We start from the raw sequence: 13231 nt of genomic DNA, 5'->3' as shown, positions 1-13231 counted from the left end.
GACCTCTCCAGATTTATCTCGTGACATGGCTTTCTTCTGTCACCCCAATGCCAGCTCCATCCTACCACAGTGCCTTCTCACACGCGGGTCTCTGTCCTCCGTTTCTCACTTCCTCCATCCACCTTCTTATCTGGCCAACTCTGGATCCTGACTCTTCCTCCAGGAAGCCTTCCCTGACCACCACCACCCAGACCATGTTATGTCCCTTATGCAAGGTCTCATTAGCACCCTGTATTTTCACTTTTGTTCTACTCATTGTTTTTATCACTAATATTTCTCTCCAACTACCTCCACCCTAGGTTGTAAGCTTGAGGGCAGGGATGCTGTCTATCTTATCCACCCCTGTAATCCCAATGCAAGCTCCACACTGACTGCCCTGACCTGGGGAGAGCTATGTATGAGTAGGCAAATGAATGGTTGGCATGAAGGAAAGAAAAGGAAAGACGAGAGGAGGCAAAGGAGAGAAAGAGGGAGGGAGGAAAAAAAAAGTAAAAGGGTATAATGTTGATGGGGGTTAGAAAATATGTGCCATCTTATTTTAATGATTGTTAAGAAAAGTTTCCGAGACCGCTGATAATATGTTTCCTTTTTATAGTAATGAGGCTGTCCTCTTGGCCATGATTATGTTTGCATATCTAGCCTGAAATGGTTCAATTATCTTGATGTGTAATCTAAAGTGACTCTAAAAATAATAGTCAACAGTACCACATGCTATAGATGAATTATCCCCTCTAATGCACTTCCATTTAAATTATCCCATGTGATTTATTGGTTTCCATCTTTAAGGCAGAAACCAGAATTGTTCCCACTTTACAGATGAGGAATCTGAGGCTAATAGGCAGCAGAGGTGGGTCACAAACCCTGGTTTTTCTAGCTCCAAATTCTTGCCTTTGACCCCCACACAGCATTTACAGCAATGGGGCATGTATGTAGGGGCAAGGGTGGGAGGCAGAAGTGCATCTGTGCCACTTTTGTGCTTTTGTGCCACTGAAGCGTCCATGGATAGAAGGAACTTAAGAACCTTAGCCCCAAACCCTGAAATTTTCTGTCATATGATGAATGGATATATTGGTCTCCCGTCGGCCGAACTAGCTCATGTAAATGAGCTCTGCAAAACGAAGCTGAAATGAAGACTCTGTGATTCCCCAGATCTATTCTAACATCGGGATGACAGCCCTGCAGCTCTCTCCTTGTGATGAACCAGACCGTCCTCCTCATCCCGCCCTAGTGGTGTTGACTCACCACCAAGTTCTGGGGCCTCAGTGCTTCTGGATGCATCTTTCATGTGCCGTGTTCCGACAAACTGAATCCTGCTTTTGCAGCATTCCGAAAAGGAGCCAATGACAGTCATCGACTCCCATGGGAGACAGGACCAGTCCACGTGTCCGTACCTTTTACCTGGTCTTTCAACACAAAGTGCCTTAAGCAGCACATCCACCAGACACTACGGATGCTCAATAGAAAAATGACTGCTTACGTGATGATAATTAGTAATAGTGGTGGTAAAAGGATCCATTTCCTGGGCACTTACCTAGTCTATGGTGCATTGTAATAACATAGAAAACGTTAACTATTGGCTGGGCACAGTGGCTCATGTCTGTAATCCCAGCACTTTGGGAGGCCGAGGCAGGTGGATCACTTGAGGATAGGAGTTCGAGACCAGCCTGGCCAACATGGTGAAACCCCATCTCTACTAAAAATACAAAAAAAAAAAAAAAAAAAAAAAAAAAATAGCCAGGTGTGATCTCAGCTACTCAGGAGGCTGAGGCAGGAGGATCACTTGAACCTGGGAGGCAGAGGTTGCAGTAAGCCAAGATCACGCCACTGCACTCAGCCTGGGCAACAGAGCAAGATTACGTCTCAAAAAAGAATAAAAATAATAGAAATTTAAAAATTAAAGTACAAAAATTAGCCAGGAGTGGTGGCAGGTGCCTGTAGTCCCAGCTACTCAGGAGGCTGAGGCAGGAGAATCACTTGAACCTGGGAGGCAGAGGTTGCAGCGAGCCGAGATTGCGCCACCACACTCCAGCCTGGGTGACAGAGTGGGACTCCGTCTCAAAATAAATAAATAAATAAAAAAGGAGAAAACATTAACTATTATCTCTTTCTATCCTCAGACACCCTATCTATATAGGCACTATTATCACCCCTATTTAATAGATGCAGAAACTATGACTCAGAGAGAGTAAGTAACTTGCCCACAATCACAAAGCCAAGTAGAGAATCAGACAGTCTGACTTCAAAGACCTTACTCTTTTCTTAAAATTGATGCAAAAAACATTGTTAAAAAATAATAATTTAGTCCAGGCACAGTGGTTCATGCTTATAAACTCTGCACTTTGGGAGGTCAAGGTGGAAGGATTGCTTGAGGCCGGAAGTTTGAGACCACCCTGGGCAACATAGTGAGACACCGTTTCTACAAAAAGTTAAAAAATTAGCCAGTCACGGTGGTGTGTGCTTGTAGTCCAGTTACTCAGGAGGCCAAAGCTTGAGGATAACTTGAGCCCAGGCCTTGGAGGTTGCAGTTAGCTGTTGTTACACCACTGCCCTCCAGCCTGGGCAACAAAGCGAGACCCCCTCTCAAAAATAAATAAATAAATAATAGCAATCTAATATGAAGGAATATACAATAAAAAGTAAGCTTCCTTCCCACCCAATTTCTAGCCTTCCAGCCCCCTTTCCTAGAAGTAACCACTGTTACTGATATCTTGAATAATTTTCCAGAGCTGTTCAGTGCATCTCCAAGCTTATGTGGAAACATGGATGAATGCATGATGAAGCTGTAGGATGGACATATAATTATATTTCCAAATGGGTGTGCTCCACCTTGCTTTTAAATTTAACACTGTATCTTTAAGAGCATTCCTCATTGGTCTGGTCTTTTTAGCTCTAATATCCTGCTTATTTAATGCCTGCCCAGAATTCCGTTGTATGGATGGGCCATAGTTGACTTAATAGTCTTCTATTGATGGGTACTTAAGATTTTCTCAATCTCTTGATATTCAGATATTCAGAACCCTGCAAAGAAGAGTTTTGTATGTGTTTAAGGATGTTCCTTTCAGGTTACCTGCAGGAGAAAGTCCTGACATTTGAATTGTCAGGCCAAGATATATGTATTTTAAATTTGGAGGTAGATATTGTCAAACTGCCATTCAAAGAGGTTGTATTTAGCAGCAATGTAAGAGAGTGGGATTTCCCAAAGCCTTGACAACAGAGTGTGTGTCACATTTTAAACAATCATTAATGCTCGTGCTTGTAACTCTAAGCTGAGCCTGTTACTACCTCTGAGATATGGGCATCAGAGGTGGGAAGATTGACATCATCATAGGCAAACTGTAGCCATGAGACTGGGGGAATTCCATGGCTGAGGAGACTCAGGATGCTTGTGTCTTTGGGATCCCCAAGGCAAAGAATGCCAACTTAACCCCCAGATTTGTGGGGACTTGTGGGTTTGCCGCCATGACTTACCGGCATGGGAGAAAGCACTTCAGCTTGATTCCTGGGTGGCGACCTCTCTGGGGAAAGACTGCAAATTAGCAGTTCAGGAAATGTAAAGAAGTTGGTGGTTTTGCATTTTTTAAAAGAGCGCAGTTGGGTTTACGCTTTCAGTCTTTTGTTTGTGTTGGGGGTGGCAGTATTTTGTTTTGTTTTTGAAGACTTGGAGGACTTGGAGTTTGTTTTTAAATGAGATTGGAGGGAGATGGGAAACAGGGCTGAAACTCCATCAGAGATTTTGTGGGTGTATAAACTGAAAAGAGTCAAGACTTCACAGGCAGGCTGGGTTTTGTTTTCTTTGATATTATTCATGTAAAAGGTAATACATATGTGATTTCAAAAATTTACATGATACTTAAATAGAAAAAAAGGTATTCAATACAAAGTATATCTCCCTCCTACTGACTTGTAACATTCCTCTTAAGATGCAACCATTGATATCCGTTTCCTCCAGAATAATCTTTACATTTGCATATACAGAACCGACTTGCTTGCACCTTAATGGTATACCTTGGAGTTCATTTCTTATTTGCAGATAGAGATCTGCCTCATTGTCTTTAATGACACATTTATTGTACAGATGAGTTAGATTTTTTTTAATTTTATTATTATTATACTTTAAGTTTTAGGGTACATGTGCACAATGTGCAGGTTAGTTACATATGTATACATGTGCCATGCTGGTGTGCCGCACCCATTAACTCGTCATTTAGCATTAGGTATATCTCCTAATGCTATCCCTCCCCCCACCCCACAACAGTCCCCAGAGTGTGATGTTCCCCTTCCTGTGTCCATGTGTTCTCATTGTTCAGTTCCTGCCTATGAAACAGGGTCTTGTTCTGTCACCCAGGCTGGAATGCAGTGGTGCTATCTTGGCTCACTGCAGCCTCAACCTCCCAGGCTCAATTGATCCTCCCACCTCAGTCTCCAGAATAGCTGGGACTACAGGCATGTGTTACCATGCCTAATTTTTATTTTGTTTTGTTTTGTTTTGTTTTGTTTGAGACAGAGTCTCACTCTGTCGCCCAGGCTGGAGTGCAGTGGCACAATCTCGCCTCACTGCAACCTCCGCCTCCCAGGTTCAAGTCATTCTCCTGCCTCAGCCTCCTGATCAGCTGGGATCACAGGTGCCTGCCACCATACCCAGCTAACTTTTTTGTATTTTTAGTAGAGATGGGGTTTCACCGTGTTGGCCAGGCTGGTCTTGAACTCCTGACCTCAAGTGATCCACCTGCCTCGGCCTCCCAAAGTGTTGGGATTACAGGTGTGAGCCACCACGCCTGTCCAAATTTTTGTGTTTTTTGTAGAAATGGGATATCACTATGTTGCACAGGCTGATTTCAAGCTCCTGGCCTCAAGCAATCTGCCTGCCTCAGCCTCCCGTAGTGCTGGGATGACAGCCCTGGGTTAGATTTCAACTGACACTTAGAAGCAAGATTTTGGATACTGGACTATTAGCCCAGGGGACATTCTACTATGACCTCTCTATTCATATGGTTCTGGGTGGATTTTCTCTCTCTCCATGCTACCCCCACCATGCCTATTCCCAGAGGTCAGTTTCAAAAGGTGACGTGATATTTGCAAACCCTCTTTGTCATTTTTCTGGTTTCTTTAAAAGGGAAAACTTTAAGAAGTGTCTTCTGCCTGGCTGTTACCAGTAGGTTCTTGAGGAGATCCAGGGACGGTAGGCTACAGAAAGAACAACGGTCACACTCTAGACCCATGCTGCCCAATGGCAATATAATGCAAGCCATGTGTGTAATGTTGGGCTTTATAAGTCACATTAAAAAGAGTAAAAAGCGCAGCCGGGCACGGTGGCTCAAGCCTGTAATCCCAGCACTTTGGGAGGCCAAGGCAGGCGGATCACGAGGTCAGGAGCTCGAGACCATCCTGGCTAACACGGTGAAACCCCGTCTCTACTAAAAATACAAAAAAATTAGCCGGGCATGGTGGCACATGTCTGCAGTCCCAGCTACTCGGGAGGCTGAGGCAGGAGAATGGCGTGAACCTGGGAGGCAGAGCTTGCGGTGAGCCGAGATCGTGCCACTGCACTCCAGCCTGGGCAACAGAGCAAGACTCCGTCTCAAAAAAAAAAAAAAAAAAGAGTAAAAAGCAGCTGGGTACAGTGGCTCATGCCTGTAATCCCTATACTTTGGGAGGCTGAGGCAGGAGGATTGCTCAAGCCCAGGAGTTCAAGGCCAGCCTGGACAGCATGGCAAAACCTCTTCTCTACAAAAATACAAAAATTAGCTGGGCATGATGGCGTGTGTCTGGAGTCCCAGCTACTCAGGAGGCTGAAGTGGGAGGATCACTTGAGCCTGGGAGGTGGAGGCTGCAGTGAGCCAAGATTGTGCCACTGCCCTCCAGCCTGGGTGACAGAGTGAGACCCTGTCTCACAAAAAAAGAAAGAAGAGTGAAAAGCAATGGGGAAAATTAACTTTCATAATAATTTTATTTAACACGATATATCCATAACAGCATAATTTCAAATGTAATCAGTAAACATCGTGGAGATGTTTATGTTCTTTTTCTCATACTAGTCTTTGTTTTTTGTTTTTCAAATTTTTTTATTTCAATAGGTTTTTTGGGGAACAGGTGGTGTTTGATTACATGACTAAGTTCTTTAGTGGTGACTTCTGAGATTTTGGTGCACCCATCACCTCTCATACTAGTCTTTGAAAGTCAACGTGCACTTTACTCTTGCAGCACATTGCAACTGAACCTGCCACAGTCCATGTGCTCAATGGCCATGTGTGTCAAGCGGCTGCCATATTGGACAGCACAGGTCTGGACGCTCCAGCTATGGCTAGTCCATGTTGAATGAGCCCTTTGCTTCTCCAGGCCTCTGTTTTCTCGTTTCTGAATGAGGAAGCTAGACTAGATAGGCTTGGTGGCTCCTCTTCATCCTAACATTCTTCATCTTTCAATGCTAAAAATGGAAAGCACGGGTAAACCAGGACAAGCAGGCTTCCCTGTGGGAGCTTTGTTTTCTCATCTATAAAATGGGGCAATCAAATATGACCCAGATCCACAGGCGAGGATGTGCTTTGTGGAGGAAAAGGAGGGAGGCATAGTGTTGTGAGATTATTTTCAGGACTGTGATTGACCACTCCCTTAGACCCAGATCTACCTCCTTGATTTATGTCCCTGAACCTCATCTGCCTTATCCATCCGTAAGGTGCAGATAAAAATGGCGCTTACAAGGCCCAGCATGGAGGCTCATGCCTGTAGACACAGCAACTCAGGAGGCCGAGGCAGGAGGGTCACTTGAGCCCAGGAGTTCGAGAACATAGTGAGACTCCGTCTCTACAAATATAAAAACAACTAGCTTGATGTAGTGGCATGCACCTGTAGTCCTAGCTACTCGGGAGACTAAGGCAAGAGGATCACTTGAGGCACAGAGTTTGAGACCAGCCTGGGCAAGATATCAAGACCCTGTCTCTCTCTCTCTCTCTCTCTCTCTCTCTCTCTCTCTCTCATATAGTCTATAACAATTAAATAAAACCCCTATGCAGAGGGCTCAGGCACCAATGCTTAGTGCACAGTAAGCTCTCAACCACAGGAGGCTGCTGCTGTTACCTTTCCTTCTGTTGCAGAAATGAGGTTCAGGGTGGAGAGGGGCTTGGCCAAGGTCGCACAGAGAGGAGGGAGTAGCAGACGCTGGCCTATTTGGGCTTCCTCCCTCTCACTGGCAGGCATCCCCGATAGTCAGCTACTAATTTCCTCACAGCAAGGTAAATGCAATAAATACACCCGAAGCCACTGAACTACTTGAATGAGGCTTGGGTCCAAGTATTGTTTCCATGGTATGTACCCTGGCAAGCATGCGTATGTGATTTGTTTAAAATCCCAGCTCCTGAGGGCGGAGGCAGGGCTGTCAGGCAATTCTATCCAGCAGCCGTCTCTCCGTAGACAGTGCCCCCCACCCAGACCGGCATGAGATGCCTCGGTGTGATTTCAAGGGAAGGGCCCCCTTCTACGTGGCGCCTGAAGTACCTTTGGCTGGACAGTGACAGAGTAGAAAGTGCACTGAATTAAAAGCCAGGAAGTCCAAATCATTATCTATTACATAACAATAATAGGAAGCCACTTTTCTGAGTTCTCACTACTCTATGACATTGCCAAGTTCTCTGCATTTACTGTTTCATTTAACCCTCCCCGTTACTCAGAGACGAGGTGATTACAAATGACCGCGTTTTGGAACTGAGGTTTAGAGAAAATAAAGAACTCACCCAGAAACACCCGGATAGAGCCACGAAGGACCTTAAAACTCTTCCCTGGGGCAGGAGGCGGCCAGCTCTCCCTACGGAGCCTCATGGAAACTGGACATTCAAAAACCGGGACAAGCGGGTGTCCTTATAGCAGCTTAATTTATTCATCTGTAAAGTTGGGGGACAGCCGAACCTGATGTTGGTCAGGACAAGGATGAAAAATAGGATAGATGAGGATGTTTTGCAGGAGGAAAAGGAGGCAGAGAAAGTGTTGTGGAATTGTTATTAAGATAATGATTGACGACCAGGTGCAATGGCTCACGCCTGTAATCCCAGCACTTTGGGAGGCCGAGGCAGGCGGATCACTTGAGGTCAGGAGTTCGAGACCAGCCTGTCCAACATGGCAAAACCCTATCTCTACTAAAAATACGAAATTAGCCAGGTGTGGTGGCGGGAGCCTGTAATCCCAGCTACTCGGGAGGCTGAGGCTAGAGAATTGTTTGATTCCAGGAGGCGGAGGTTGCAGTGAGCTGAGATTGCACCACTGCATTCCAGCCTGGGCGACAGAGTGAGACTCTGTCTAAAAAAAAAAGAAGCTAATTGACAGAGCTCAGACCCAGAGCTTGCTGTCTCCCTCCCTCTCTGTCTCTGTCTCTCAGCAGACAGAAAATATATCTGCCTCTTCCCAGCCCAGCTTCCTTCCAACTCCTTCCAAAGATCAAGTTTCCTTTCTATGGCCAAGGTGTGAGAGAGAAACAGCACACCAATTTCCCAAGCACCAGCCCAGAGCCCTCCCTGATTCTAGGATGCAGCAGAGAAAGAGAGAAGAACGTGCTGAGAGTGGCCAGGGGCCGTTGCCAATTGCTTCATTTCTGTTTTCTTTTTTCCTTAAGCAAAGTACACCAAAGGCTAATTCCCGCCTCTGTCCTTTAGTAAGGTCTGGCCCAAGCCAGAGTCTGGAGGAAGTCAGCTTGGGGGCCTTGCCTACCCAAGAGGTCGCTTTTCAGTTGCTTCTTTCATTAAAGAATTAAGCCCTAATGCCAAACGGGATGCTCAAGAGAGCTCTGGAGGTCCCGGCTGTCTCTGCCACCAACTGAACAGTGAGCATCCTGGGTTTGGTATCTGCAGGACGTGGGGCTTGGGGAGGGTTAAGGAAGCAAGGAGAGAGAAGGGCACAGCGGTCCTGGATGGGTTTCCCTGCAAACCAGAACCCAGCAGCAAGATGCCGAAAGACACTCAGCCGGTCGACACCCAGGCCACACACAGCAGAGAAATGACACAGCACGCGGGCGACGCGTGAATACACAGAAACACACACACAGAGCAACGCCAGATGGAGAACGCAGCCCAGGCTGAGCCCGGGGATTCATTATTTCCTCACCCACACAGAGGGGCTGACAGAGTTACGTAATGCAGGCTGCAAAGGGGAGGCTGAACTTGCTAATTAACCCCCCCCACACCCCCCCATTGAGGGGATCCAGGAGGTGGCATCTCCCTCTGGGTGGGGTCTCTGCACCCACCTTCTGCTCTCAGAGGCAGCAGGAGCTTGTCAGCTGCCTCAGCCCTGGGGTGACCCTGGGAAGTCGCTAAAAGGGAAACGAGGAAGTGAGTGTCAGTTTGTTAGTCATGGCAGATGGGGGCTCCCTCCTGGTGCTGAAGCATGGTGAGGATGCTGGCAGGAAGGGGCTTTGGGACAGAGATGGAAGTAGCACTTGAGTGGGGAGTAGGGAAAGAGATGGAAGGGTTCTCTGATGTCGCCTACCCATCTTGCTGGTATTGATGTTTGTAGTGTGACCAAACCTATCTTTTTGAACTTGGAACAAACTAATAATTACAAGTAGGGACGGGCAGCTACTTCCCACCCTACCCACACCCACAGATCACCTGCCGCATCCCAGATGTGCCACACTGTGCGTGTACACGGCCCCGTGGGCACATGCTACAGGTGCTTGCCCCTCACCTGGGCCACAGCATCTCCAGCTGGGCCCCCGTTGGCCTTTGGTACCCCAACCAGACCCCATTTCTTTGAGCCTGAGGGAGTCAGTGACTTGGAAGATGCCAGCATTTCAGGGAGAAAGTTAGGAGTTAAGAAAATAACTAGAATATAAATTTGATTTTGGAGGGGGCAGGGGAGACAGAGTTTCACTCTGTTGCCCAGGCTGGAGTGCAATGGCGTAATCTCAGCTCACTGCAACCTCCGCCTCCTTGGTTCAAGCGATTCTTGTGCCTCAGCCTCCTGAGTAGCTGGGATTACAGGCACCCCCCACCACGCCTGGCTAATTTTTGTATTTTTAGTAGAGACGGAGTTTCACCATGTTGGCCAGGCTGGTCCCAAACTCCTGACCTCAGGTGATCCGCCGCCTTGGCCTCCCAAAGTGCTGGGATTATAGGTGTGAGGCACTGTGACCGGCCTGATTTTTTTTTTTAAATAAATAGAGAAAGGGTCTTGCTATGTTGCCCAGGCTGGTCTCGAACTCCTGGGCTAATGCGATCCTCCCACCTCAGCCTCCCAAGTGCTGAGATTACAGGTGTGAGCCACCATACCTGTACTATAATATAAATTTGAAAGAGCTAGAGTATAAGTTTAAAAGCTCAGGCTCCAGGTCAAATCCTCCCCCTGCCATTATTCTCTATGTGACCTTGGACAAGTTACTGAACCTTCCCAAGCTTCCCTTTCCTCTTCTCTTGAGGGGTTATCGTGAGGATCAAAGGAGAATAACAAATACGTGTTAAGAGCGAACGTGCTCAAAAAGTGTCTGCCGTGTTTAGTCTTTGGGATTTTTCCTTCTTCAATCAACGAATGTTCATTGAGTGCCTACAATGTTCCTATGTTTCCCCTTCTCCATCAGAGTTTCAGCTGTCTGTGGAGCACAAGTGTCTTCCACAATTTTGTGTGGACCCATCTTCTTAGTATTTATGTTTGTAGTGTGACTAAGCCTATCCTTTTGAACATGGAACAAGCTAATAATTACAAAAATGGTTATGAAGGCCAACTGACATTCGTCATCATTGGGTCCATGGAAGGCAGTGTCATTCCCGTTCCACTGGGCTTTGGGAGTGGCTGGAACAGAGAGCCCAAAAATCTGTGCCAGCTGAGCCCCCGAGCTATGGATGGAAAATGTATACAAGACACAGAGAGCAACTAGAATGCTTGACAAGTTGGACTGATGACTTCTCGTGGTGGGAAAGAGATAAGAGAGGTCTTTTGATTCTCGTCACTTGATTTCTGGGGCTGACTGTCCATGTTTGCCCAGGGAGACCCTTTTGTCCCAGAGGGCTTTGATCATGGAAGTGAAACTAGGTAATTTGCAGCTAACCTTGAAAGGTGGCCCCTCCAGGAAGAAGGATTTTGTTTCTAGGTTGGCTTGAAATTCTGGAGTGTCTTGTGTCTAGACTTTGTCAATTGGCTGCATTTTCTACCTCAGTTTTCAAGGTGGTGTTGGGCACTCTACTTCAATCTCTTTTTTTAAATTCTTTTCATCCCCTCCTGTTCTTCCTCTTCAGCTCATGATGCCTCAGATCTGATCCGCATCTAACAGGCTGGCAATGAAGATACCCAGAGAATAGTTCACATCTATCATGCGTCACTTCTAGACACAGCCACCAGACGCATCTCCTCCCCTTTCTGCCTGACCTTAGGGACACATCCCACCGCCTCTCTTGACGTCTGCCTGGTCAACCATCACTTCCTTAGAGAATAAGGAGAGAGGCGGACGCAGGAAATCATGCCACCGACGGGCCACCAGCCATGAGTGGGTGACGCTGAGCTGACGTCAAAGACAGAGAGGGCTGAAGCCTTGTCAGCACCTGTCACCCCGGCTCCTGCTCTCGGTGTGGCCTGAAGCCTGGATCCTCCTGGTGAAATCATCTTGGCCTGATAGCATTGTGAGGTCTTCAGACAGGACCCCTCGGAAGCTAGTTACCATGGAGGATCACATGTTCGGTGTTCAGCAAATCCAGCCCAATGTCATTTCTGTTCGTCTCTTCAAGCGCAAAGTTGGGGGCCTGGGATTCCTGGTGAAGGAGCGGGTCAGTAAGCCGCCCGTGATTATCTCTGACCTGATTCGTGGGGGCGCCGCAGAGCAGAGTGGCCTCATCCAGGCCGGAGACATCATTCTTGCGGTCAACGGCCGGCCCTTGGTGGACCTGAGCTATGACAGCGCCCTGGAGGTACTCAGAGGCATTGCCTCCGAGACCCACGTGGTCCTCATTCTGAGGGGTCCTGAAGGTTTCACCACGCACCTGGAGACCACCTTTACAGGTGATGGGACCCCCAAGACCATCCGGGTGACACAGCCCCTGGGTCCCCCCACCAAAGCCGTGGATCTGTCCCACCAGCCATCGGCCGGCAAAGAACAGCCGCTGGCAGTGGATGGGGCCTCGGGTCCCGGGAATGGGCCTCAGCATGCCTACGATGACGGGCAGGAGGCTGGCTCACTCCCCCATGCCAACGGCCTGGCCCCCAGGCCCCCAGGCCAGGACCCTGCGAAGAAAGCAACCAGAGTCAGCCTCCAAGGCAGAGGGGAGAACAATGAACTGCTCAAGGAGATAGAGCCTGTGCTGAGCCTTCTCACCAGTGGGAGCAGAGGGGTCAAGGGAGGGGCACCTGCCAAGGCAGAGATGAAAGATATGGGAATCCAGGTGGACAGGTAAGCTCCACAGGGGTGTGTGTGTGTGTGTGTGTGTGTGTGTGTGTGTGTGTGTGTGTATGCCTGTGTGTGTGCATGTGCGTCTACTGAGACTCAGCCTCATAGCCCAGAAGCCAACCTGGGCTGTCTCAGATACCTGTTTTTGCATAACCACTTCACGTCCCCCTTGATCTTCACTTAAAATTACATTCACAAGAGGCCACAGGGCATAGCTTCTAGGATGCTTCTCTTGTCACAAAACCCAGAGCAAATTAATCATCATGGTAGCAGACAGTGTGTCTTCTCATCTTTATCCCCTATAATCCTCCAGGAAACTTACTTGCATTTTTGCAATCTATGTTTCCCAAGTGAGAAGACGGAGGCTCGGAGTGGAGGCTGCCCTTCCTGAGGTTGCCTAGCAAGTGGGAGGCGTGTGTGCATGGCACCCTGGGGTGTGTGGCTCTGCAAAAACCCTTGGAAGACAGGAGGGAAGAGCTGAGTCCTGGGCAACCCTTAGCTTAAATCAGCTTTCTCCTCATTGCAGCCAGTCCAGGATGTGTAAAATTCTAAAGGAGGAGAAGGGAATCAAAGTCTAGAATTGGCCCCGGTTCCTAAAAACCGCAGTCTTGCTGGGATTATGTGGGAGCTGGGACTAGAACTTAAAGAACTGGGTACCAGCCCTCTGTGTTTGCCAGATTAATGTTTTCAATTCTCTGCAGGAGGAAAGCTGGCAACAAAGTGGGTGATGCTAGCTCCTTCTATGGGGAGAAAATCAGCAGCTGGGCCAGGCAGTCAAATAATGGGTCAGGAGATTAAACACAGAGAGAAGTTTCTCTGTCCCCCTTCCATTTGCATCTTAGGTCTGGCACTGACGCTACAGCCCCCAATGCTGCCAGG

The 13231-nt window shown here is 47.8% G+C and overlaps 1 protein-coding gene across 3 annotated transcripts in view; it reads left to right on the top strand.

The window, feature by feature from the left end:
• NOS1 (nitric oxide synthase 1) overlaps nucleotides 1-13231 on the top strand; it is a 151039-nt gene that overhangs the window by 19014 nt on the left and 118794 nt on the right. For 2 of the 3 annotated variants that reach the window (XM_009426346.5, XM_016924328.4), the window contains exon 2: nucleotides 11211-12355. In XM_009426346.5, the coding sequence (XP_009424621.2) occupies nucleotides 11631-12355 (725 nt within the window). In that variant the 5' untranslated portion in view covers nucleotides 11211-11630. Of the gene's footprint in view, nucleotides 1-11210; nucleotides 12356-13231 lie in introns of those variants that run through there. The other variant, XM_063785030.1, reaches the window with a different exon arrangement.

The sequence above is a fragment of the Pan troglodytes genome, chromosome 10 (assembly GCF_028858775.2).
Source record: "Pan troglodytes isolate AG18354 chromosome 10, NHGRI_mPanTro3-v2.0_pri, whole genome shotgun sequence".
In the NCBI taxonomy this organism is placed as follows: domain Eukaryota; kingdom Metazoa; phylum Chordata; class Mammalia; order Primates; family Hominidae; genus Pan; species Pan troglodytes.
This window is presented reverse-complemented; position numbering and strand designations above follow the sequence as displayed.